Genomic DNA, 27,813 nt, shown 5'->3' with positions numbered 1-27,813 from the left:
ACAAATATTTCTACCCTCTTTGCAGTACATTCCTACAGACAGTGCTAACTTGTGTATTAAATAAATCACGTTCAGTCTGTCTCATTGTTTTACATCTACAGAAGTCTTCATAATCTAAGAAATGCCCCAAAACAAGAAAGTCAAGTGAAATGTATTTACCATGATCTTACATGTTTTTTTTTTCCTATTTGGGACACAACAGTAATAATAATAATAATAATAATAATAATAATAAAAATTATTTATCAAATCTACTGTTCAATTTAAAATCTGTACAAAAATATGAACAGCAAATTTCAATCAAGCAAGAAAGAATGAAAAAAACCAAAAAACAAACACAAATGTAAAGTTTCTGGCTTGCGGATGAAAACTACCATCAAATTAACTCGGACAATGTGTTGAGATCCTATTAACGACTTTAATGCACTTCGTCCCCTTTTTGCCACTAACACAAAAGTGTTTCAAAAAAAGTGCTTCTGACAGCAGGTGTGGAGGTGGGGGGGAGGAACAAGGAGTGTCTGAATGAAGGGAGGGACTGAATGAAACGTTGGGATTGGGGGGAGTTGCGGACGTGGCGTGTGAGAGATGAGTGGACGAAGGACGTCCCTAAGAGACGCTGGAGCATCGAATGTTCGGGGAGCCCATTTGAGTGAGCACCTTGTCGAGCCACTGCAGTGGGCCGTTCAGGTGCAGCTCGATCCAGCAAGGGGTGCTGGTCACTGTCTGCCGCCTGCGGGACACAAAGGGAAGAAGAGGATGGACAGACGTTAGCCCTGCAGATCCAGCTGTTTGGAGGCAAGTCAAATAAAATCTAGAGAGTTTTATTCAGTTCTGCGCAGAGATGAGAGAGACACATGATCTATTCCCCCAGTGAATGGCTGCATATTCCCAAAGTCACAAAGCTGGGATCAGTGCATGAACGGAGCTCTGGACGAGCCCCCAACACACGGCCGAACGACGAGTTCCTTCAGGTTTTCCTTTGCAAATCTGCAGAGAAATTTGTACATTTCCTACTGCTGTTTTTATGTATTTCTGGACATTTACAAAGTGCTGATTTTAAACCTGCTTAAATAGTGCCTGAGTCTTATTATTTGTTGGTTCCACAAATTATGAAATAACACAATAACCAAAAATGTGTTTCCAGACCGTGTATGCTGCCTTTGTAGCAACAGAAGTGGCACACCTCCGATTTATTTCAACATCTATAACTTTGTCAAATCGGAAATGGTGAGTCAAAAACTAAATACAGATTATTTTAAGCATGCTTGTGGGTTTCATAGCTTCGTTTTGTTTGTAAAAATACCCCAAAAGAGTTGTTTAAGTGATGTTTGATATTTTAGAACCAGGTTGAGAAGCACATGGCCACATTTTTTTAGTCTGTTAGTGAGAAAAAAAAATACTAATGAATGTTTAAATTCACACTTTAAAACCTGAAAAAGTAAGAAACATGGAACTAGCATTTATATAAAAAACATTTTTACTGTGTTACTTCACAGACACACTAAGCACTAAAAAATATAACTGATCTGGATGAATGTTTTTTTAAATGTATTGTTTGAGAAAACTGAGAATCCTCCTTTTGATCCAGATGGATATTTAAAACATCTGTTGTCACATTGAACATTTTAGTCCCAGTCTGACAACTGAGAAGGTCTTAATTTACTTCACAAATAGTGTGAAGGTTTTAAAAGAATCCCTGTTTATGATGGGATAGCCCTGCATAGGCTGGGCCAGCCTAAAGCAGTAAGATTTTGAGCTATAAATGTTCTTATTGCACTTACAGTTGGGAGGTTGCCTGCGATCATTTAATTATATATATATATATATATATATTTTTTTTTACATAATAGAAAAGTGTGTTAATGTGCTGTGACCTGCAGACAAACGCTCTTCAAAGTCAGATCCACAGTCCATGCACACTGATTACGTCTTAACAGTCGATGACACGTCCAATAACGTTGCGGAAAACTTCCTTTGCTACTTTGCTTCAGCTTTCTTGTTTCTGCTTCTGTTGTTCGACATGATTTTCTTAAAAGCCTACGCAGATCTTCAGCTATGAATCACAGCAGGAAATGCTCTACAAGAAACTCAGTGCAGATGCTTAGATCTTTTTCTGAATGACTGAAGAAAGAAAAAGTAGCAAAAAGAGGCATCAGTTCAGGTAGATTTACACACATTTTTAAAGGCTGGAGTAATAAATGTTTTCTTAGTGTGAGAGGAGAGACTAAGCCAGTGTTTTAAAGCACAAACCAAAATGTGGCACAAGAGGAGTTAGATAGGAGAAAACTTCAGCATTGAAGACGCTTAAAGAAAAGATCGCCTGCAATAATCCGTTGTGTGTGTGTGTGTGTGTGTGTGTTATATAAAAGTTTGATCTATTAGTGCTGGAAGAACCACACCTGCTTCCTCACTCAGCCAAAAGCCTCTCTGTTAAGACGCCGCAGAGATGTGACAACTCTGACACGTGTCATTTCCCTTTTCCTGTCGTTTGCATTTCGCTCTGGTTTTTATGAATTGCTTTTCTTTAGCTCTTTGTTCTGTTCGATACTTTTTCAATCTTTATGCTAAAAAGGATTATTTTTGCATGTTTTTTTTTTCCTAATTTCCTTCCAATATTTATTTCAATTGTTCGCCCCTCACCCCCTCAAAAATTTTTTTTAACTGGAGCAAAAAGAGACAGAAGGGTTCAAAATGAATGACCAGTAAAAACAGAGAGTGTGTAGGAGGCAGAGAGAGAAAGGCAGGCCTGCTTGATCATGTAACCTGAATCCTGTTTTTAAGTGTCTCCACATGTCAGCGTTTGGTCGGGACAGGAGTGGTGAGCAGTCGCTCACAGCACCAAGGTCTTTCCCTGGTGGAAACCGTCTCTGTCGGCGCCAATTTCCAACCAATCCGTCCCACTATCAATGAGTCAGAGTGTGTGGAAAAACGAGAGGGGACTGAAGGAGGGGAAAGTCTGACATCTCTTTTTGACATAGCACGTGTGTGTGTGTGTGTGTGTGTGTGTGTGTGTGTGTGTGTGTGTGTGTTTAAAAATAGTCGGGCGTGCCAGCAAGGGGCCTGGCTGTATTGACGAGGCCTCAGTGATGTCATGCACCGGATTCACCAGAGTGTGAGCAGATGTGTGTGAGTGGGGGCGGCTGGATTGTGGGGTGTGATTCACAGTCTGTTCCTATTGTCTCCATTCACACACACTCGCGCGCGCGCGCACGCACACACGCACACAGGCTGGCTCTAACAGGGAGTTAATCCTCGCTCTGCAGCATTTACAGAGCTGAGATAATAAATAAGAGATGATTTATCACTTCAGTAACTCGATCGTCATAAAACTGTCAACAAAACTCCAGGGACAAAGATGAGGTTTGTTTAGAATAAAGTGGGAAATGTAATTAAAACCGGTTTAATATTTATATCTGTGAAGATTAAACTGTTAACACAATAAGTTTGTTTTACTGCAACTTTTCTAACTCGAGAAAATAAAAATGAAAAAAATCCAGTTTCGGTCCATGTATTCATTTTTAATAAACCCAAGTATTTTGTTCCTACCTTTAATGCCTATTGTAGAAAATGCAAAACATTTGGGCAACTTTTACCTTAATAGTAATTTTTCCATTTTCAGCAAGAATGCAGATATTACAGATGAGTTTCACTGACCTTTTTTCAGACGTTTTAGCCGTTTTTAGCAAAATCTGCACAACTGAACTTGTGATTTTGATGTTTTCATGAATGCTTTTCGGACAAGAAACAATTTTAACAGCCGGTTAAGCTCTGGTTCACCTGTATTCGGCTCCCCAGCCTTTGACGAAGCTCATGCGGATGGTGCACATCCTGGTGAGCTGGTAGACGGCCTCGAATCCCTGGTTGACCGACTGAGCCAGCAGGGCAGCAAACTCCTGGTTGTTGAAGATCTTCAAGTTGCATCCTGGAGACAAACAACAAGCCGAGTTACGTTGAGGAACCAAAGGCAGCCAAAGCCCGAGCGCTTACAGCTGGCTTGATTCAAATTCAGAAAATAATTACAAGCTGGCATGTGGGAAGCCGCCCTTTGCATAAAACTGGCAGTGACAAGTGTTTCTCCTTTTGACTTATTCTTTTGTTTTTCCTGACTGTGCTCTATTTACCAGTAAGACAAATAACTAGTAAGTTCAGCTTTGACGTATTAAGAAACACTTAAAAATCCAGGCTCAATCCAGGCACTAGTGAAACGGAAAATGTTGTTTAACGAGAGGAAACCTGAGAGGGTCTTTTGGATTAGTGCTGCTCTGGACTTGGACTTTTATAGTGGGGGTGATGTGTACACACCGCGTCTGTTCTGCATCATCCAGTTTACACAATTAGATTAGATTAATCACTGTTTCACTAATGAGACGCTGCAGTGTTGTCGGCTTTGCTATGGATACTGAGAAGTGTTTTAGAAAAGGACATTTACAATTAGAACTGTGTAAACTTCTTGCTTTTTCAATTGGAAATGTTAAAGCTTCACTATAAATTTGTGGCCAGTAATTCTGCAGTCGTCAAGACTTTGAATAGAGAACCTGCAAAACAAACATGATGTAAAGATGGGCTGAAATGACTAATAGATTAATCAGAATGAATCGATTACTGAAAGAATTTTCAACTAATTTATTAGTTGATTAATTGTTCAAATAAACTCTAAAAAGTTTATTTTAGGAAAAAACAACATAATCGGAGTAATTAAGACAAAACTGTACAAAATACAAATACATTCTGCATGTGATGTATAAACACATTTGTCTGAAAATATGTATTACAGAGAACTTGTGGCATAGCCTTAGCTTCAGTAAAGGAATTCTATGTTATTGCATTTGGGAACAATTTTTTTTTTTCATTTAAAAAAAGGATTTTAATTATTTGTTGATTGCATCATTACTACAGTTTTAATACTGTATAAAAATGTTTCAGAGGTTAAATGAAAAATCTGCAAAATGTGCCAGTTGTCTTATCCGATAATCAATTAATCGTCAGAATAATCATTAGTTGCAGGCACAAACGGACCAAACGGTCCGTTTGTGCCTGCAACACAAAATTCCGGACCAAACGGAATTTCAAAACAATGGACCAGTAACGAGGTCCAGAAAACAAAAGAATTTTCCATATCTAAAATTCTTCCCAAACATCTGTTAAATAGATCTGAAAAACACTTAAATCAAATTCCAGGCCTTTGCAGAGTTTTTGGGAACAATTAAAAGCGCAGAGCGCGCCTGTGAAAGGTTCGTGGCTGCCTGGGCAGCAGCGTCTGTGATCTAATCTGTGACGAGTGAATTTTTCCATCCACCTCCTCCTGGTTTTCTTCAACACACTCCATTCACTCTTTAGTTTTTCCACAGACTCTGTGGAGTTGTCACACACCAGGGGGGATCTTGCAGACCGTGGCGGGGTGCCAACCGTAACGCTGATTACAGTTGGGGCTCTGGACGAAGATAGCGCTGTCGCTGAGACACTCTGCAAACACCTCTCCTCCGATGTAGTACAGCCGCACGCCACGACCTTAGAGGGAACAGAGACGGATGTCACGGCGACATTAACAGCGGCAGCAGACGTTGGACTGATTTAGAGGGGAGCGATGAGGCCCACCTATGTGTCGGCGTGTCAGCTCCACTGCTGCATTGCGGTTGACGTTGGACAGCAGTCCCAGGCAGAAACGTTCGGAGTTGGAGGGGTCTGTGAATCCGTCCACCGTCAGCGAGGGCTGCGAGGCGTGGAAGGTCTCTCCTACCCGCTGGTTCAGCTCGTAGTACGAGATGGAGCACCAGAAGGCCGGCTCACAGTACGTCACAGGGTGGAGGTCTGACACAGACGCAGAGGAAGAGCGCTTAGTAAAGCAATGCCAGGAAGATGGCTACACAAATTTAGAGATAGAGAAGAAGGTGGACGAATGAAACAGGCCGCCAACTCAAATTTAAAGAGTTTATACAAATAAAACACCTATAAATGTATAAAAGAAATGCTTTTTTTTAGGGGCCTAAAACTGATATTCCTGGGGTCTTTTTGTGACTCTTGGCAGCAACTTTTTTCCACAGCCTTAAAGCCTTACTAAGCTTTTCTGCACAGAATGCATGTATTCTCGTATGGACTGGGCCAGCATTTAGCCACCTGCCAATGAAATTACATTCACCCATGACAGGCGCTAAACGGTAGCTAGCTAACGTTAGTAGCTTGTTATTGTTGGCCTTAACCACCTCAAGACACAGTGAGTGACGAGATCTGCACGCAACTCAAACTTTTCCCTGATTGAAAAGTTCCGTAAGAAAAAACAGTACAAAGCCACGACAAAACTTAAGACCTATGATTAATGTACTTCAGGCCAACTTGCATTTTCTTTAACCAATTCATGACATTTTAAGGCCTTAATTTTAGATATATGTGTTTAAAAATTTTTAAGGATGTGCGGCCATCCCGAGAAATGAAAAATGGCTCTAGCTGGCTGCAGACGGAGAAGAAAAAAAAACCTCGGAGTCATACGCTGCTTCCCAGAAACTTTGTCCAAACAAAGCGAGGAAACTCAACCCTCACAGATGGGATGCCAGAGACAAAAAAAAAGTAAGATTACAGGCTCATCCTTGATTGTTTTCAGTGAAGTCAACTATTTCTGGCAAAATTGCAACGCGGAGCAGCCTCTGAAAGCTTCAATGTGTCCTTCCAAATCAAGTAGTAGGGCAGGCTCCCTGATGTTTTCTCATCCCGACAGAATAAACATCGGGTATCTTTACTGCGGACCGAACACTGCCTTGGTCTGTGCAACTGCTTGGGCGTGAAAGACAAAGGACTCTTTCATCACCTCATTTCCTCTTACCAAAACCAAACAGACAATTCCTGCAGGGGGGGTAAGAAACACTAACACAAACACACACACACCCACACACACACACACACACACACACAGACAGGCGGTTCTCACCGAGGTTACTGTGTGTGGGTGAAACAGGGTTAGGTGACAGGTTTGGGGAGCTCGTGTCCATGCTGTGTGTCATCTGGTGATCGCTGGTCTCTCCATCTTCACTGAGGTAGCCTGGCGGCGGCGTTTCTGAGACACAGGAGAAAAGGTTGACGTGTGGACGCAGAGGCATTAATGCACTTCATTCAAAAGTTAACAGGGGAGGCAACATTTTTTTTCTGGATAATCATTCTTTAAAAATCAAGACAAATAGATTTAAGTTTTTAATTAACAGTTATGTTAACTTTGCAGCTACAGTTCAACAGAGATGAGGTGAAGAAGCTACAGCTTAATGCATTCTGCCTCTTCGCTCAGACAATCATGAACAGCACAGATCTTCTAAGTGAATTACGACAGAGGGGAAAAAAAAAAATCTCCGAAGCAAACAGAGCTAATCTCAATTAACTAAACCTCTAAAAATTAAACGAGCAACTTCCTGTAGAGTATGTTTACAGAGATTAAACTAAAGGAGGTTTCTCCCTGCGCCAAGGTTCCCTTGCACTTTTCTGTCTCAAATTAAAGATCTCATCAAGGTGTTGTAATCACAGCTTTTCAAATGTGCTAAAAATTTATGGTGGAAACACTACTAATGTCTCGTGTGCGTAAAAGGTCCTAAAAGACTTCTTCGGGAATCGGCTACTCAAGAAATTCCTCAGATTGTCTCAAACTGAATCTTACAAGCTTGTGTAGACAGACCATAAACCCGCCTTTGGTGTGAGTCAACTTTGGAAGCTCGCTGATACCTGGTATGTAGTTGCTCTGGGGCTCAATTCCAGCAGGGAAATTGGTGTTTTCAGGGATTGAATGGCTGTAGTCGTCCAGTGGCGGGAACTCGCTGGGGATTTCTGTGTGCCTGGGCACCAGCACCGGCGGGAGGACTGAGACGTAAAAGGAGAAACATGCGGATCAGAACGTAGCAAGAGTTGCATTAAGAATATACGAAAATTTAAAAATAAAGTGGATGCATAGCACGGTTTTGTAACACAGGTCTGTTTTAAGATTAGCAGTCATACCTGGCGTCTCTACTCTCTGGTAGTGGTATGGGTTGACGCACACCTCGTCCTTCTTCGTGTGGAAGGCGTATTCGCACAGCTCCACGGCTCGCAGCTCGTGGTGAGACTGCAGGTCGGGCCAGCGCCACAGCCGGCAGTAGATGACGTGAGGCAGTCCCTTCCTGTGGGACACCTGCAGGCGGCCATCCAGAGACCTGCAGAGAGATGGAAAAGGAGTCCGTCAATGACGCGTCCTGCATAGAGCTAAATTCAGATAAAACGTTGACGAGAAAAGCAAAACTTTGGCTGCTTTTGTTGTTGGGGGTCTAAAAGGAGCGCTATTGAACTCCCACCATGTTTGAAACAAGCAATAAATGTTACATTTTGTCAAAGTCATCAGGCAACTACACATCAAATATGATGATCAATTCTACTAATCAAAGGCAAATCTAAACAGATGGGGTTTCAGCCTCGACTTAAAGAAACTCAGTGTTTCGGCGGTTTTGCAGTTTTCTGGAAGTTTGTTCCAGATTAGTGGTGTATAGAAACTGGATGCTGCTTCTGCTGCATTATGATTTTTGAACCCCCCCCCCACAAAAAAAAATCAATGCAGTTGCTTCAAATAACAATTATCCCTCTTACTCACAGAGCACTGAAATATATTTCTTCCTCCCATCTAGCAGATAAAGCTTGTATAGTCCACTAAAGTGCCAGATAAAGCAAACGTCTGTCATTTTAAACAAAACAAACACCAGTCTTGAATCGGTGCTCAGCGCTCTAAAATGACCTACCCCTGATGAGAACACAGGCTCTCAGTACATTTGATGTGACGTAACGTCTAATAATAAAAGAGTGGAAATTAGATTACAGTATGGACAACAGGAATTTCATTGTCTTGTAAAACATCTGCCCTCATCTGGGATAGAAAGCTACTGGCAGAAGGATTTAGGTCAGCAGATATCATCGGGCTGTTGTTTGACACAATGGGTTCGTACAGCTTCTTCTCTTTGAGCACGATGACCTGTGGCAGAAAATATAAATAAATGAAAAAGCCGCTAAGCTCGTCACGTTATGCAAGAGTCAACGACCGCATCCATGTCACTGTCTCACCCACTGCAGACTAACTATGACCAAGGGTCAACGGCTTTAACTAAAACCTTTTTATAGGGACAAATATCAGCTCCAAACAAAGACCAGGACATTTTCTGAGTTTCTACTGCCAAGCTTGGCAACTTCTACTCAATCCATGCTGTAAAATTGAGTTTAAATTTTTCATGGCAAAAGCTTTTACTCACGCTGCGTGTTTTTTAAAAGTGTTTTAAAAGATGTGTGTCTGTGGAGCTTTAGCTAAAAAATATGCTCTCAAATAAATATAACTGAATGAGATCTGATTTTTACAACCAAGTCCTGGAGTAGGAGATTATGAGAGGCAATTTAAAAAAAAAAAAGGAATCAAACCATGCAGTCACTAAATTAACTATGGCTGCTTTCTTGGTCACCTTGGTGATGAATTAGCAAATTCATCACCAAAACACAACAGTACCTTCATTTATCTCTCTCTCTCTCTTGTGTGCCAGCACTGCTGTGTGTTTGATGGAGCAGAGGAAGCAGCGAGAAAATGTTTTCTGGGATCATGATACCAACACCAGGAGTTTCCTCTGTCTAGGATTTGGTAGATAAGACAGTCTGGCTGACAATATGGCTGCTCTCTGCTCACAGAACCTTAACGACAAACAACTCAGCTCGATGCAGAGTTTGGCTTTGGATTACAGTTTGTGGTAGACGTTGTGATAAATGTGGCTGCTCCTTTGCTCCGCAAAGTACAATCTGTAAACTTTCACCAAGTTGGTAAAATACCCCCAACCTGAGCTGAAGTGCAAAACTCTGCAATAAAAGTTTCCTTTGCAAAACTGCTAAAAGAAAGTGGTAACACATCTAAAGTTAAAAAATAATATGTTGTAAAAAAAATACACTTTTTTAGTGCTAATTTGAATCCTCTTGTGACTGTTGTTCCTCTTTTCTATTTCAGTGATCCTGTTTGGCATATTTTGTGATGAATAATTGAGTCTGCTTCCTTTCACCAGATTTCATAACCTTGTGTTGTTTATGACCGATTGCAACACAGTTTCAGGCCTTTTCGTACCTCTGGAAGTTTATTTCAAACCATATCTACAAACGTGGTTAGTCGAGTCTGTAACAGCTTATGAAAATAATTTACTTCAATCAGACGATGCAGATATGAGACGGCTTTGAGGAGGGCTCCTCAAATGTCACCGTGACATGAGAGCAAACACGTATAAAAGGCAGTGACGAAAAATTTAAATCAAAAAACTCAAACCATCTGAAAGTTCAAAAGGGGAAAGAAGAGGCGTTAAGTCATATTTTAAGCTGCTCTCGCTCTGTTATGATAAAAACATTAGTCACACAGTGTTGATCTGTTGTCATTACTACATGTCTTGGGTCTGTGCTGATCAAGGAGAGATTTGTTGGCCTGAAACAATCAGCGTTACAAAGGCTGCACATTTCTGAAGTGCTAAGTAGCAGTAGTTAGGTTTCCAGGACACAAAGACAACAATATCCCATTTTGTTTACTTTTATTAGTTGTGTGCAGACAGTCTTTCAAATTTAGCATTTGAGCTGCCGGCACTGATCAGCAGAGATGTCTTTATAACCCCTCGAAGGCATGAACAGAGTAAACTCAGGTATGTCCAGCAGACGACACAGGAAACCATGAACTCGAAGAGTCCAGCTGCTTACTCTGCACAGTCACTTTACCCTCTTATATGTTGGTTGGTTGGATTCAACCAGAAGCCACAGAAAACAATATAATTACAGGCTGAACGGGACCTGGTTGAGAAACACCTCCAGCACAGTATTAATCACTTCTGTTGTTTAGAGAACGAAACAGATTCAGATCCTGCAAAACAGTTTAGGATGATTTAAGGCTCCCTGTTTGCCAGCTATGTCAAAAAGGGAAAGCAAAGGGGAGGGGGTGGCTGTGAGCCCAAATTCCCTGCTGCCCTCTGTTGTGTGTGTTTGTATGTTTTTCAGACTCAAGATTTCCAGGGCAAAGGTATAAAGCCCCCAAACACAAACAAAACAAGGTTATCAGATCAAGAGACGATTCACTTTATAATAATTTGCGTGGGATCCAGATGGTTGAAACAAAGTTAGGCAGCAGACATTGTAGGAATGTATTGATCCAATCCAATCAGCCTTTCCTGATTACTGTATTTTTAAATGATTGAGGTCGTTGACCAAAATCAATTTTCTATTCCAGGGACGTCCCATGTGCAAAGGCAACCACCTGGGGTTCAATTCCCAACCGTGGGACATTTTCTGCATGTCTACCCTCTTCCTCTCTCTGACCATCCTCAGTCTGATTGCTGTCAATGACATCCACTCATGCCATGAAATGATTCAAAAGAAAAACAATTCTTCCTGTTGCCACGTCTGTGATTTTACACACTCAGCAATCCTCCCAGTCGTAATTTGACCCTGGAAAAAGAAAAAATTCAAGGCTGTGAACATTTTTGTTGACCTTAAAAAAATCTTGATTTTACTTAAAAATCTTTTTCTTTTCAACCGTAGCACTGACACTCAAATGAAAGACTGTGTTGGTTGTTGCAGTTTCCTGTCTGTGGTGTCATGCGACCAGCTTTCGGTTTAGGAGAGAGCAGCTGAAGCACCAGTGACTGAATATTATGTAATTAAATGCAGAGAGCTAGCCAGGTCTGACTTTGTGAAGGAATTGTCAATAAGATAATATCTTTAGAAACAATGAGGTAGAATCTGAGACTGGAGTCCAGATGATTCATAAATGTGCTTTCAGGATATCAGACAGAGGAATCACTGCATGCAACAACCTCCAACTTAAAGATGTTAACACTGAATCCATTAACTTGCTTTATCAAACAATTTCTAGACTTGAGTAAAAGTTTTGCACATGTTGATGCTTTTGTACTGTCTGTGTTTAAGAATTGCAGAGTCTTAAGACTCTTCAGAAACTGGACTAAATAAAACTACAAAGCTGCAAATGATAAAAAATATTAAACATAGCTCTTGCAAATAGATATAAACAATGCACAATTCTCTAGACTTAGAGTTGAGCACTCAGATTCTGTTTAAGGAAAAAAAACAAAACAAAACAACAACTAAAGAAACCAAAAATGCCCTTTGGAGAATTTTCATTCATAGTTTCATAGTTTTCAAAACTTCTAAATTTGTACCCTGCACAGATACTTGTGCTGAAATGAGAAACGAAGCCCGGAAGCTCATACAAGCGTCACTTCTCCTTTAGAGCATCCTGATTCCCTTTTTTTGAGAGAACAAGAGCTGGAGCTCTGATGCTGCTGTCAAAAGAGACAGAGCGAGAGCAAAATTGATGCCCAAAACGCAGAAAGCAGCAAATTGATATAGATTTGTTGCCAGAGGGAAAACTAAACCATTGTCTGTGTGCTTCATGACCTGAAGCTGAGGGTCAACCTGACCTCACAGTCCATCAACATTTACATATTTGAGTGTATGGTGAGAGTGACATGAAATAACTAGGATTGTTTTTATTAATTAACAAACATGAAACTCGTCAATTTCAATGACTTCTTAAAAAATGAAACAGAAAATAAATATGTGGACGTATAGAGATTAGAGGAGGGACGCATTTTTCATGTTTTTGGCTGACACACTGATCAGACTCAGACAGAGCAGATTGAGCTTCACTAAGCTGGAAATGAGGGGCAGGAGGGGTAGGAGGGGAGGGGGTGTTTCTCAGTTGTGCTCAGAGGCATAACATAGAAACACGGCGTTCGTGGGTTCGGGTTGGCAGTCGCCTGAAACGCACACCTCCCCGTGGGCTTGGACCTTTTAACATAGGTTTTCTTTTTACAACTGTGCCAAGCTTCATGCACAAATCATATTCCCAGATCCCTGAAAGATCACAGAGGATCCGGTGACAAACTCTGATCCGCAACTTTTCTGCAGTCTTTCAGGGCTCAATCTGAACAAAATGTATGTAATTCAAAGGGTAAAATTGATTTTTAAAACTGTTACAATCACATGAACATCACTACTAGTCACATTCTGCCCCATAAGAGCAAAAAGGGTGAAGGGAAACAGCAGGAGGTGGATGGGGGGAGGAGGGGTGAGGGACAATAACTCTGAACAGCTCAGGGCAGCTCAGAGTGTCTGTGACTGACCCCCACCTCCAGAGCGCGCCGTCTGTCCCCCGACTGAGGGACGAGGGTGGGGGTAGAAAGCTGGAGTGTCTTTTGTGAATTTTATGTGTCTTTGATTAGTCGGTCAAGTTATGACCCACAGAGCTGCAATTCAGAGAGGTTTTCTCAGAGACGTGAAGAGATAAATCATGAAATGACAGTCTGGGTCCGATAAACTAAACTCATCGCTGATGTTCAAAGCACTTCAGCGGCTATTTCGCAACATTCGTGTTCTCTAAAAAGTCTCTCCGTCTGAACCTCCATTTGCTAATAACAATCTCAATGTTTCCCCCAGAAAATATGCGAAGCCCGACGGTTGGGTGGTTGAGCAGTCATTCATCCAGCGGCACGCTGTGTTTTTGAGTTAAAAAATGTTTGAAGTTGACAGGAAATTTGAAAATATCACTTGATAATAATGTGTTATTGAAAGATCAACACCTGAATACCATCTCTAACATCTTAAAAAATGCAAACATTTAAAACCTGGTGGCCCACCAGGCTTATTACAAACTGGGGGGAAACCCTGAATCTGATGTCAGTGAAGATAAACTGACTCCTATTTGACTGAAAGTTTAACCCTGCATAGCGCGATCCTTCAGAGAACTTCAACCGAAGTATATACTCATTAACATCCTTCACAAAATGTTAAATATGAGAATTAGCAGAGTCTCTCCACTGTGAGGATCTCTGAAATTGTTAGTCTTCTCCTTTACTCTTCTGGGATAATTGAAGTTATTCTTTTAATTGTATTTTAGCGTCATATCTACCTTGCAACCAGTAGAAGTGGTGTATGTGTAAACAGGTTTTTCCAAAGTGTGCACATGAGTAATGGCAACTTCATCACAAAGCAGGATCACAACAATAACAAATAATGCCAGAGACTTTAAAAAAATCCTCTCACTAATACAGTGCATGTAATGCCACCTGGATCTCTACAAACGTCATAGAGAACTTTTTGAACCGTCTTCACCATGTAGAGGAACTTGGATTCATCATGTGCAGGATCTACTAATGAACATTATGAAATATGATTACTTAGCCATCTTAAACCATATAATTCAGTAGCATAATCTGTCACAATAAAGAAGTCAACATCACTTTCATATTTTTTAATGATGCATTTCCTATGTTTGGGTGGAACTATACAACACGTAATAAAAATATTTTTAAAAAAAGGAAATGGAATTTAATGCAGCAGTATGTAAAAAAAAAAATCTTTTTTTTATACATATTTGTTAAAAAGTGTACATGAGGGAGATTGACAGTGGTAAGATCCTCCTCCTGGTTCTGATTGGTTGTTTCTGACAAAGCAGTGGATGGTCATAATTTTGACAGGAAAATTCAACAACTCTGTTTGGTAACAATAGTTAAGTTTTAAACGTTTTGGCTTCCTGGCACAGACAGATTTATACATATATTTATTTTTTTAAACTCATCTCAACTCAAACATCTCATCCAAAAAAAAAAAAAAAAACACAGCTTAATAGAATCAGTAAAAGTCCCAAATTACTATGGCATTCATGCAGATAATGACTGTATGTAAACTTCTGACTGCCACTGTATATCCCAGAGGAATGAGTCAGACCCTCTTTCTGTCTTTTGGTAAATAAGACACACACTCGTATTACAGCAGCCTCTCCCTTCATCGTGCACAGACATACGATCTGAAAGATGTTTTGTCTAGAACGCCAGTGTCACCTGAGCGCTTTGGAAACAACATGTAGGGCCTTTCCTTTTCAAATCACATTTCCAATTAGAAAGTTTAGAGAAAACGCCTTTTTGTCACCGCTAACCCGCAGCAATCAGCATCACTGCTAAAAGGAAGTGCAGGAACCTTGGCTGGTGAAAGCATTCCAGCGGCAGTGAGACGAAAGCAGAGAAACATATTCCAAACACACCACCCACTCTCTCTGGAAAACCCATCAGACTTCTCTTTTTCTAACAAAGGGGGATTTGGGTGGGGGGAGTAAGGGGGACAACTGTAGACTGTGAGAGAAAAGTTTGACTGTGGCACATAGGTGATATCATAGTGTGCTGGGACTCGTGAAGGAGGCCCAAATGTGAAACACAAAACCAGGAGACAGACGATCAGCAAGGCTAGACTACAAATAACAGTCTGGACGCAAAAACTGGGGAGGCAGAGGAGGGCAGGGAACCATTCGTTTTACTGCAAACGGTCAATGAGCTGAGCAGAATATCTGAACAAAATGATAAATTACTTAGTTATATTGAGGATACAAATCATACATCTTTCCATACAGATGGCAGAGACATTAAGTTTTATCCCTACAGCTGGAAATGGTGGAGCCGTGTCTACTGGTTCCCAGTAATTAATGTTTGTTCATTCATTTGAAGTGATGCGTTATCCACACTCCGTCAGCAACTCCCAGTGCGAAGCACAGCACAAAAAAGTTCAGAAATACTGATGGGTGTTTTTACACCTTATGGTTCGGTAGACTCGGTTCAGTCGGGGACCAAAATTGCAACCTTTGTTACATTTTCAGCTGGTGCGGTTCGCTTTCAGACTGGGTCAAACGAACCAAACACTATAAAAAACCTGTTTACCCCCTCGCCTGTGGTGGCGCTGCACCAAGAACTACTGAAAGAAATGACATGAAAACCTTTGAAGAAGACATGAGCGGAGAGAAACTTCCTTCTTCCTAAAAGATCTAAACAAAAATGGAGTGGCATCAGATTTTATCAGTTGGAAGATTTCCCTTTTGTCTTTGGTAAAAGACCACAAGCCATTTCTCTAGCACTAGACTCTTGCATTTGTTTTGGTTGTATTTACCCAGAATGCCCTGCACTACAGTCTGCTTCCTGCTTTTGGAGCGGTCTCCGGTCCGCTTGCATCCACATGCATTCGATAAGCGCCGCAGCTCACTTCAACTGAACCAAGACCTAAGTTTTTAGGAGGACCAGTGTTAGCTTTTTTTAGTCCGCTTTAGTTCGATTGGGCATTCACACCTACCCATGTCCAAGTTTACAGACAAACAAGCTGGCATTAGACTAAAGTGGACTAAAAAGGGCTGGTGTGAATGCATTCTAAAAAAAAAAAGACTTTGTTTCAAATTATGAGTGTAACTACTCAGCTGATATTTGCTTTCCCACGACTTATCACAACTATCCCTTGACATAGTGATTTAAAATCGAGAATTATGCATATTTTTAACTTGTTTTAATATTTGCTGATAAAATCAAGCATTTTCTTACTTTGCTGCACAGCTTACATCATAGACAGAGTATTTTCTGAGCTAACAGAGATGTGAAGCGAATGCCAGAAGGACTTAATCAGTCTGAATCAGGAAGGAAGCAGTTAATTATACAGCAAAAGAAGAACAATTTTGACAATCAATAAGTAAAAGAAAATCATAGGTCTTCTTGGACTAGTATAATAATGTTCTCCATTTATCTGATTTTAAAGATTCAAATTGGTCAAATTACCCAGAAAGCCAGAAGTTAGAAATGTGACTTGGGAATTCAAATGCTTGTTCCAAAGAGTGCTCACAACATATTTCACATTATTACACCCCTACCACCAGTATGAACCACTGATGAAGCAAAGCTGTCATGTTATTTACACCGAATACTGAATGTTGCTGCTGAAAATCAGCTTTCATTAGATCAGGTAATCTGTAACTGTATAGTTTTGTTTAGCCTGTGCATACTAAAGCCTTAGTTTAATATTTACGGATAGGGGTGGCAGGTAGTTTGGTCTTCTGCTGCTTTTTCCCGGTTAGAGCATGCTGAGACTGTCAGGAGACAGACTGGACTGCAACAGCAAGACAAGTGTAATGTCAATCCAAGATCCGACTTCCAGTGTAAATGAAACTCATCATCAGTCAATCTCTCAAATATTCCATATTCTTTATCCAAACAGCTAATATTTATTTTTTTCTGATACAGCCACTAAGATGTGCAGATCTTACATGTCAAGCATAAAAGAAGAACATTTGCCTTTAGATGGCAAAATAAGATTAAATTTCTAATCTGTTCAATGTGGGGTAAAAGTTAACACTGATCTAATTACAAGCAAGGAACTAGCACTCAGCCGATGTTGATTATATGAATGACACACACAGCGGCCTGTTCACCTTCACGGACCTCTGAGAATAAACCCTACTCCACCCAGCCTGCAGGCTGCAGAGCTGTGGGAGGAAACCAGAGCAGCCCCAGGTTCCCAGAAGTCCAGAAAAAATAAGCCAAACACGTCTAGTATTGACCTACTAAAAGAATAAATTGCTTCATTCTGACTATTCTTTCTGCTGCACTAGAAAGTAATTCTACACCGAAATACCAAACTAATCGCAGGTGACCTCCTCTCAACTAAAACTCATACACGTTTCGATTCTTCTCTCCAGCTAATGGATGTCCTTGATGGTTAAGTGCATAGGAAGCTCTCAGCTTTACTTACGCGTCTAGGTCTCTTACTCACAGATAAGTGCTGCTCTCACCTTAAAAGTACATTTCAGTTTAACAAAACAGGGGTTTTTAAACATCTTTCCATCAAATATTAATGCCAGCAGTTCTGCATTGATCCGTCTGAAGAGGGTTTAGGTTAGCGTTGACCCGCTATCTCATCTTCAGTGAAAGATGGCTCCTATTGTCGACTCTCAGCGACATTTACGAGCCTTTTCCGACAATCTATTCCTAAATTGATCCGTTTCTAAGTTCGGTACAATATGACTTAAAAAAAAATACGATTTTTTTTCATAGCACATCCGATTTCAACTGATTTTTCTTTCTCACTTCCTTTCTCTTCTGAAAATGAAGTGTCCACAAAGTGGCTTCTATTTCAATCATCCCTTCTGTGAGTTGTACAACAAGAATATTAGGGCCAGAACATTTTTGTTCAATTATGAGAATGCAGTCCTAATAAAAGACGCAATTTTACAAGAAAAAAAAAAGTCTTAAAATTATGACAAAATAGTCTTAGAAGTCATTAAGTTGCCTTGAACTCAAAGTAATAGTAACATAATTTAATATTAAAAGCTCTTGTTAAGCAAGATGGCAGCTCTGGGTGTCCAGATTTCTCAAAAATTAAATCTTCAAAAAAAAAAATTTGATTAATTAATAAAATCAATTTATCGTCCAACCCATTCTAAACTTTCTTCCTCCTTTTAAACTTTGTTTTTGTAACACATATCCAGCTGTAGTCCTGCAGGTTCTGCAGCTGCAGTAGCAGCCAGTGGAGCACAAAGGCGCATTTGTTGTCTGCTGAACGCGTCTGTGTGTGTTTGTGACTGCACGTGTGTGTGTGCGTGCTTCTGCCTCATGCATGTGCACTCCCCCGCAGATAGTGAGACGGCCAGGGCCAAGTCGAGGCAGAGTTGTCTCTAACCCCTCCACCCATGGTTTCAAGCCGCAAACCAAACAGCAGCCCACGCCCTCCTCAAAGCCCCAGCAGGCACAGAGAGCATTCCTCTGAGCTGACTAACCCCATGCACGCACACACACACACACACACACACACACACACACGCACGCATACACAGACACACACACAGAAGCACGTACAATCACAAAAAAAATATTCTAAATGTTGTTAGTAAATCAGATTTCACACATGTTTACCCAACAGCTTCCAATAAATGTTTTTTTCAGGTAATTTTGTCTGTATTGAAATAACATAAGAAAATAAATATACCCATTTTTAAACATTAGTGCACCAAAAATATAGTCACAAGAAAATAGATTGGAGTTGTAGCAGCTGCACAAGGATGCTGAAGTGCAATTTAATTACTTGAAATAAACTTTAGAAGCAAAAACACAGACAGTTTATGCTTCTCTTCTGACTCAGAGCCATATCTGCCGGCTATCAAGCAAATCAAACAATGGAAGAAATCCTAAATCAGACTGAAAAGGCCAACAGATCACCGTCATCATCAGAGCAGCGAGCCGCACGCAGGCGAGGCAGACAAACACACGTAAACTCTCCGTGACCCGTCGCACACTACGTCTACGTCGAACATCGCCGTCTTGGATGACTCAGGTGTGAGACTTGATCTGAAACCTTGACAAGTGTTGACGGAAAGTGCTTGGGAAAGGTAGAGGAACTGACCACTTTTACCAAACCTATGCTTGATCATTTTGATGTAAGGTAAATTGATAAATCACAACGACATTATTCATTATAAAGCGACAACAACAACAATAATGTTTATTTTAAAGTCAGATTTTACAACTGTAAAGGTATGTGAACACTGAAATACCCTACGAAGCAATTTAAGAGGACTATGCTTATGGCTGACTCAGTGGATTCCGTCAATTACTTCTTTTTCAAGTCAAAAAGCATCTTATTTTTTTCAGCTTGTAACTTCTCCTTTTCATTGTGTTGACCTTAAATTAAAGGGGACGAGAAGCAAGGATGCTGAAAGCAGAAACAGAGGAAACAGAGAGGAACTGTGGGTCAATACCACAATGCCAAAATGACTTGTTATCGAGTGACTGAGGCTTGAAGCAACCAAAAAGGTCACGCTGTGGATTGATTGCTACGTCATGAGACATTGCACGGTAATAACGTGTTTTAAGTGATAAAATAGAGATTGAATGAAATGTTTTCTCTGCAGAAGCTTGACCCGACAACATTCCTTAAACGTTGCTTCCGATTGGATATCTAACACATTCTTCAAACGTCATGATGTGCAAATGAAAATCACAAAGTTACCTTGTGGACAAAGGCAGCAGACTTTTAAAGGACAAGTGCTGCACAGTTAATAAGCATCAGCCATTCAGGCATCCAGACTATGAAGGTATATATGTGTTGTCTCCTTGTTTCAATAGCCACAGTGTGTGCGTTTGTGTGTGTGCGTGTGTGTCTGTGTGTGTTTAATGGTAGTCACCCAGACACACGCAGACACGCTTCTTTTCATGTCAACCTGCCGTCTAGTTGGAAAACAAACCAGTTTTACCTCGGCTATCAGTAGCTTAATTTCTCTTTGCACGCAAACCGCTCCAGCCACAGACTCCGTCTGATAAGCTGGAAATTCGAGGCACTGCCTGCTGCCAGGCAGACTGCTTCTGTCTACTTCATCCTAACCCACATGGCTTTATGCTCCACAGTTCTCTTTCATGTTCCTAACTCAACCCTTTCCTCACATGTTCTTTGCACTATTTTCATCTGACGATCCCCACTGTCTCATCTCCGTCAGTTCAATGCACTTTTTCCTAGTTCTAAGGATGCACAGGCCCCTCCAGCGCCACTCAGAACCATGGGAATCCCGAGCTGCTCGTCAGGACTCTGCATTCCACCTTAATTGCTTACATGCTTTCGCTCGTTCCCCGTCTGAATCAGCATCAAAGATAATAACCACAAACATAGCAGACGGTGCTTTCTGCAACATGATTCCTTGACACAGAAAAATCAACTTATCCGCAAGATTTGTACAGTTTCCTCTGGGTCGATCAGGACTAATTAGGAACCCCAACTTGTTTTTAAAGAGACAGTGTCATTCATAAATCAAGAAATTAACAAGTGGACCAACAAGTAAAGAAACATGGCGGCTGAGACACACTTGACCAGTAAACACTGACATCAGGGTTTCTGCAGGTTTCACCAACTCAAATTTAAGACTTTTGAAGACCTTTATTACAGCAAAATGTACAAAAACAAGTTGCATATTTTATATAAAAGGGCCCAGGTTTTATGTGAGCCTGTGGCAAAGACAAACAACCATAATTATGATAATAGACGCAAAAAAAGCTAGCTGGTAAGCAAAGGTTTTTCAGCACAGCTAGCGATAGCCTCAATTCAAACTTTTACCTATACACAAAAGTAAATAGTCTTTCCATGACAAAATGTAATATCTATGATTAACTTATTCAAGGCCAACTTACATTTTTTTTAAAATATAAATTTAAGACAATTTTAAGGTTTCAATTTTAGCTATATATATATTTAAGACTTCTTAATGGTGCACAGACACCCTGTTTATGGAAAAAGTCTCTCACTTCTCTGGTCAACTTTCATCTCTCTCGTAGATGTACTCATCAGTTTTACTCTTTTACTCTTTCTAGTCTTCACCCCCTTCATCTCCCTCCTGTCCTGACATGCAGCCATGTGAATCAGACTGCACACACTTGTTGCCAGGATAAATATATACAAACACAACAAATGCTCAGCGAAGCCTGAGGGGCTAAACCCAAACTAACTTCAACGAGGCAGAAGTAAGGAATCTGCTCCCACAGGCTACTTGAGAAAGGACAACTTTCTTTAAAATGATTAAAACACCAGTCCTGCTGTAATAAGCTGCTGCTAGATCTCCAAACTGCCCACCCCATTAACAATTTAGCACCAGGGTGAAACGATTTAGAAAGAACCACTTCAACTGTGAGACTGATCTGTGCTTTGTAATTAGGAGTTTCTGCAAACTTCAAACTTTCTAGATATCTCTAGATATCTATTTTAACATTATAACCTTATAGAATAATGTATTGTTATGACAGAAATCAGGTGGAATAGACATGGGTGAGAAATTATTCTATCACTTATTGTTACCAGGGGGAAAAATATGACAAAATTATGATCTATTGTAAAAATGACCAGATTAACAGTGTAGTTTGGCTTAAGTAACATTTTATTTCCTCTGTTGGTTATGTGACATACTCAGTAAATGAAATTATTGCATGCCTTATAAAAGTAAAACTGAATTACTTAATGAGGTGTCCAAGTCGTCTGTGGTATCTGGCCATTTCTAAACCCAACACACCTGAATAAAATGTCTGAATTCACCCAAAAACATTCAGTCCTTGTTTGTTTTCCCCCTGTAAGCAGAAATACATTTGTAGCAAAAAATAATAAATTAGAGAAATTTTAAGTCCATTTCTGCCATTCTTAATAGTTGAACTTAGACATGTTGGATTTGTTTCCCTTCTGGGTTAAATTCAGCCAAACTAATAGCTCCGTCTTTTTGAAATCTTTCATTTCCAGCACAATTTTGCAGCACTTTTTTTGTTACTAGTAAATGTTTATTATTGAAGCAAATCAAACTTAAATGAGTTTTAACATTTTCTAAAAAGGACCTCAAAGAAAACCTTAAAAATCTGCGTTAGGTAATAAAACCCAAACAGTGCATATGATGATGCTGTTTCGCTGTATGATGAATTCAAATGTTTGACTGCTCTAAAGCAGTAATTTCACAGTGGTGATGTTTAGACAGGTTTAAGCCCAAAAGTAACACCACGAGGGTTATGAAAAGGTGAGAAGTCAAAACTACAACAACTCCCCAGCCAAAGTTAGGAAAACACTGTGGTTTGGTTTGGACAGAAAAAATGACTTCCTTAAGGCTAAACGATCCTCATCTTCCAAGTTTAAACTTAGACAAAAATCAAAACCAGAGCTAAAACAAGCAAACACGTTTAGATTTTATAAAGCAGGTACGGGATCAACATCAACCAGCTGCTGACTAGTCCAACAAAGTTTGGGTCAATTTTCCATCTGCTTCCGATTTACAAATACTCAGCAGCTTGTGTAACTTGTGTTTGTGAATCAGTGCTTTAGCTAATCAACTGCAGGAGGAAGACGTTAGTCACGTTTAATCCTAAATTGTGATAAAGCAGCAGATTACCACAGACTGACACATTTTACAAACTTATTTTTGTTACTCATACATGTTTTCAACTCAGAGGAAAGGAGAAATCAAGAGGAGAAACAGAGTAAAGCAGGAGGGAGAGTAGGAAGCCCCACAATGCCAACATTACCCCATCCCCAATGAGTAAGACTCAAACTTGTTAAGAGCTTTGGCTTTCACTTTTTTTCCTATGATGTCTTAAAAAAGTAAAAATGCTCACTGTCAAGACTCAAATAATGTAAAAAAGCAAGAAAATAAGCTCCCCTGTGCAAGATTCAGTCAAAGTCTGAAGCACCGTGTTCCAGCTTTAAATGAAAGTAAGAGTAAACCACTGAGATACCATGAGTGCCTTATCTCTTATGTAAACCTATTAATAGTTCTGTCACTTTAACAAATTAGCTGGATGATAAATTATCCCAGACGTTATTGTGGTAATGTTGTTGTTTGGAGACCATTTTAAAGTAATATAATGGTAATGGCATAATAATCCAAGAACACATTCTCAAAGATCGATAAACTTTATATTCTAATGAACATTTGACAACATTTTAAATATACAAAATAAATAAAACAACAGAATCAACAAATAAAATTAATTATTAAGTCTCTGTAAACAAAACTGTCCTTCAAAAGAAACAGAGCTAGCTGTGACCAAAGCACCAGACTGAAAACTTTGGTTACGCAGTCTTTGGTAGAAAACAAGAGAAAAGAGAAACACAATAAATGATGCAAATGGAAATTTTATTAACTAGTTTATTGCTTATTGCGATATGCCTATGTATTTTTACATAAACTACCCTCATTGACCATAATAACCACCCACATTGATGCTCCAGTTGCTGGTTGAAGACAGACGACTCATTACGTCAAAAGTTAAAGTTAAAACTAATCACCGTTTGGTGAGTGTGACATAAAACGACTAAGTCAGCGAGACATCTTCCGTCGTATTCCGCATCTTGTTCCTTTAAATGTTTCACTTCCCTGTGATGATATGTGATACGAGACGTGCTCTGCTGTTCCACCACCTGATACAGCTTATTGACCCAATCGATACGCAGCGCCGGCTTACTTCCGCACTCAGCATCACCGAGAAACCATCACAAAGCGCATTGGCCTCGACACAAAGTTCATGTGTCATAGATATAGGAGCTGACCTCCCCGCGGACAGGCCTGAACACGCAGGCAGCTGCTGTCAGCATGCCACGGCTTGGGGAATTAATAGAAACAGCAGTTCTCCAGGGACCCTGTTGGCCCAAAGTGACAGTCGGCTCTGGTCTGAGGTCATCTTAATGCACTCTGCCTCTTCCTCTCCGCATTAGCAGTGGGAAACATGAAACCTGGACCATAGCGGACGTTGTTTAACTTTTTGGGTAGGCTTAGCTCAGGATGCTGGCACGAGCTGCTGGTAGCTGTGATATGCACACTTGTGGTGGTCGAGAATGTAGGAGTGCCCTATTAGGGCTTCGGATTTCATCTGACACAGTATGCTATTAAACCTGAAGGAGCGGCCCACCCAGGCAAACCAGATTTTATAGACCCGAGCTAAGGTTTGGACTTTTTTTGTTTTTTACAATAATTAAAATAATTACAAGGAGACCTTAAAAGAAACAAAAATCCTTGAGAAGACGTAGTTTAGAGTCAAAGCTTGACTTTCTCGTTTTAATTAGCTGCAGTTCAACTTTATATTTCAACACTGCTTGAAACAAAGTTTGAGATTACATTAAGACACAAGATATATGGTTATTTTGTGTTTATGGGTGTCTCAATTTAAAGCAAAAATATAAAATGTGTTTTGTATAATAAGTCTTTTCTAACTGTTTAATACTCCCTTCGTAAACATAAGCAATGTGGTAAAACCTGTACCTTAGAATGCTTTTAGAAGCATCTTTACGGGCTTCATTCAGCTTATAAGGGTGGTGAAAGTCTCTAAATTTGCTCAGCCTGTAAACACAGCGTTATTACAGAGAAAGGCCTGGTCATGCCTTTCTGTAACTTTCTGCGCAGCACTAGTGCCCTTCTCGGCCTTCATCTATAGATCCCTATACTGTATTTGCTGTCATACAAAATGAAACAGTTATTCCAAACTTTATGGGTGTCTGTTTTAGTAAAACGTATACTTATAAAATGCAGCGTAATGTTTTCCGCCATTAGGACAACTTGAGCTTGAAAGAAACTCTGCTTTCCTCAACACTGTGAACAAAATGGAAATTGAAATGAATAAGACTTATGCTTTGGCCTCAATTTGTAATTTTCTTTTTAACTCATCTGGTGCGACCTTCAACTTTTATTATTTTATTATTATTATTCGAATTATTCACTTGTTGTTGCTCATCCAGTTGCAACTACAGGTGAGCAACAATGCACTGATGGCAATATACTGAATGCAACCTAACAATTTGTCATCCTGCAGCAGTAACAATAAATTAACTGATGATATCTGCAAACCCGAAACACTAAAATTATAGTAAGAATAGCTGATTTACTTGGGCACGCTCTGCTCCAGGAAAAAAAAAAAAACACCACTGAACACAATGATTATTGTGTACTGTTTGCTCAGTCGCAGTACTTAACATAATTGGTGAAGTAAATTAATGGGGAAGTTTTAATTGGAGTGTTTGTGAGGCTGTGCACTGTCTGCAGTGGTGATTATAGCCACGCAAAAAAAAAAAACTCTGCTGACTTATGTTTGTTATTATAACTTACACTGTAATTGCAAAAAAAACAAAAAAACAGCATTTGCCCCAATCCATGTGGCCCATGTAACTAAACTAAAACCGTCTGATTATGAAAACTATATATTATTTGTACATTTTGGCATGGAGATAATGTGTCATGCTTTGCATAACTCTGAGCGATAATATATGGCTGTGGCAGCTTTTGGAGTAGGGGATTTATAACCTGTTACTGAACCACCAGCAGCAGTAATTTGACTTCACCTATTATTTATTATAAATGATGTATTGACAGACAAATAGCTGCAGGGAGACGCTGAAAGGAGAGAAGATAAAACCATCTCCACAGACTCGCCTACGCACTAGCAACGCTAGAAAGCGTCCCAGATTAAGGCCAAGTTATATAACTTGGACTACATCGGTGCTTTTGCATTGCATGTGTCCTATTGGCCGGTTATGCACACACCAAAAACGTGTTTGGGCAACACGATTCATGTCATAAGGTAAAACTGGGATCAGTTTCAGTTTAATGAAGATACACAGTGCATATGATTGCATTACACTGATACACAAAGAGCCCACAAGCAGGATATTTAGGCTCTGATCTGCAAACACAGAGCACTGTTAGCTCCTCTGCAGGCTCCATGTTGATGGAGGAAGCAAGAGTTTGAAATATCGACTCGAGAAAGGAGCTGGAGAGGTCAACTTCTCTCACAAGAAGTGACGTTCAAAGTGGAATAGTTCGCTTAGCCTGAAGAGAAAAAAGCCTTCATGTTTTGCAATGAGCCTGTTAGAAAATGTTAAAAGCCGACTTGCTAACTTTACGGTCTACATCCCCACAACCCCATCTCCTTACCTCCCCTCTTACCTCGGTATAGTGATGCATTTCGTGTTGATATTCTGCGTGGTGATGGCTTTCTCCAACTCGTCCAGCTGCCCCGTCTTCTTCAGCTTCTTCACAAGACTTTTAACCGCTTTCTCGCACCATTTCTCCTCCTGGCCGTTCTGCTCTCCCTTCTTCCAGCCCAGAAGTCTTTTGACGATGGGGGGAGTGAAAGGCAAAATTGACATCTTTCAGAGTTCAGTCAAGTCCGTCCAGTGTCGGGAAGTCCGCCGGTTTGGACCAAAACCACCTGGCCCTACAACGGTCCAAACGGCGAAGGTTTAATGCGTTGCTTAGCAAGAAAGAAAAAAGAAAAAAAAAAGAAAAGCAGTTTTACTTTATGAAGCGAAGCTGTGGAGCATCTCTAAGTTAAAACTCCCCGGCTGCTGCACACTCCTTCGCCCTGAATCGAGCTAAACAGCCGACTGTGCACCGGTAGTCTGTTGCGCCCTGGACTTACTGCTCCTCCGCCAGAAAAAGTAGTCCGTCGGGATTCGCTCGACACTGCGCTTTTGGAACAAATACGAACTGAAAGCGCATCTAAACTACATCTACGACTCGAGTATCAAAAATGAAAGCTGTATTGCTAACACTACCTCGTCTCTGGGAATTTAAATCTGCTGACGGCAAAGTTTTGTGAAGTTCAGAAGCCTCCGCGGGTGTTGTGGTCGCTCGACTGAAGTCTGCATCAAATGCAAATGCGGGAGCTGCTGCTGAGACTCTCCATTCAGACTTCAGACTGCACACTGCAGACCTGTGGCAGCCCAGTCTGAACAGCAGCTGGCCAAATGGGCTGTGCTGATGTTGCACAATCCATGGCTTTTCTTCTCATGCTGATGAACGTCCATGTGGCTGACTAAATATGCGGTCACAATCACTCACAGCTAGACCGCTTGAATCACTTATATAACACTGAGTAAAGTGTTTATTTTATTGCTCCAAAAAGCGTGGACACGCAGTTCTCTTGGATGCCGGTTTTCTTTTTCAAGACAATAGGCGAAATGAGGGCCAGAAGTCTAAAACCACAATTTAGACGTTCACACTGTTGGTGTTGCATTATAAGACACCCAATTAACTGTGTTTGTTGTATAAACACACACCTGAGCACAGAACTTTCCAAGAATTTTTCTTTCCCTGATTGTCTGTCTCCATGTGAGTGAAAAGCAGCACAGATGCAAGCTGATAGAAGTCACTGCACACAAGGCAGAAGATGACACGTTAACTTGCCTCGGCTTGTCGGGTGTACAAACAGAGACTCTTCTGCCTCGACAAGGTGCCAATTTAGTTTATAGTTTGGTTCAGCCTCTAAATTACAGAAACACACACACACACACACACACACACACATGCTCTCATGTGCATAAGTACACCCCCTCCTCCTCCTCCTCCTCCATGCACTCATGCAGACGAGGTGTCAAGAAGTCAAGTGCCAGATGTACAATAGAGCGCAGCAGCAATGGGCTCACCATGCAGAGAGAGAGAGTGATAGTAGTGGGACGGTATGGGGTTCGCCAGTCTTCAAAAAGTTA

At 40.5% G+C, this 27,813-nt stretch overlaps 1 protein-coding gene across 2 annotated transcripts; it reads right to left on the bottom strand.

Moving 5' to 3' along the window:
* Nucleotides 1-264: 264 nt before the first annotated feature.
* LOC103146174 (mothers against decapentaplegic homolog 3) lies at nt 265-27,076 on the bottom strand. Of its 2 annotated transcripts, XM_007563963.2 has the most exons (9): nt 26,622-27,076; nt 26,270-26,540; nt 7,969-8,162; nt 7,699-7,833; nt 6,920-7,045; nt 5,596-5,808; nt 5,371-5,508; nt 3,778-3,922; nt 265-730 (listed from the first exon to the last, which is right to left on the bottom strand). In XM_007563963.2, exons 2-9 carry the CDS (start codon nt 26,470-26,472, stop codon nt 607-609), a joined length of 1,278 nt encoding a protein of 425 aa, XP_007564025.1. In that variant the 5' UTR covers nt 26,473-26,540; nt 26,622-27,076; the 3' UTR covers nt 265-606. The 2 variants fall into 2 exon arrangements, with proteins under 2 accessions (XP_007564025.1, XP_007564024.1); XM_007563962.2 differs by having other exon boundaries at nt 26,270-27,075.
* Nucleotides 27,077-27,813: the final 737 nt, after the last annotated feature.

This window comes from Poecilia formosa, unplaced genomic scaffold (genome assembly GCF_000485575.1).
Source record: "Poecilia formosa unplaced genomic scaffold, Poecilia_formosa-5.1.2 Scaffold153, whole genome shotgun sequence".
NCBI classification, from domain to species: Eukaryota; Metazoa; Chordata; class Actinopteri; order Cyprinodontiformes; family Poeciliidae; genus Poecilia; species Poecilia formosa.
This window is presented reverse-complemented; position numbering and strand designations above follow the sequence as displayed.

What these genes read in the sequence shown, in the direction of transcription:
- LOC103146174 (XM_007563963.2), bottom strand. Translation starts at nt 26,472, where the DNA reads ATGTCAATTTTGCCTTTCACTCCCCCCATCGTCAAAAGACTTCTGGGC. An exon ending in AAATGCATCACTATACCGAG is followed by an intron (nt 8,163 to 26,269) that starts GTAAGAGGGGAG and finishes ATCTCTCTGCAG; the next exon opens with GTCTCTGGATGGCCGCCTGC. An exon ending in ACCCACACACAGTAACCTCG is followed by an intron (nt 5,809 to 6,919) that starts GTGAGAACCGCC and finishes CGTCTGTGTCAG; the next exon opens with ACCTCCACCCTGTGACGTAC.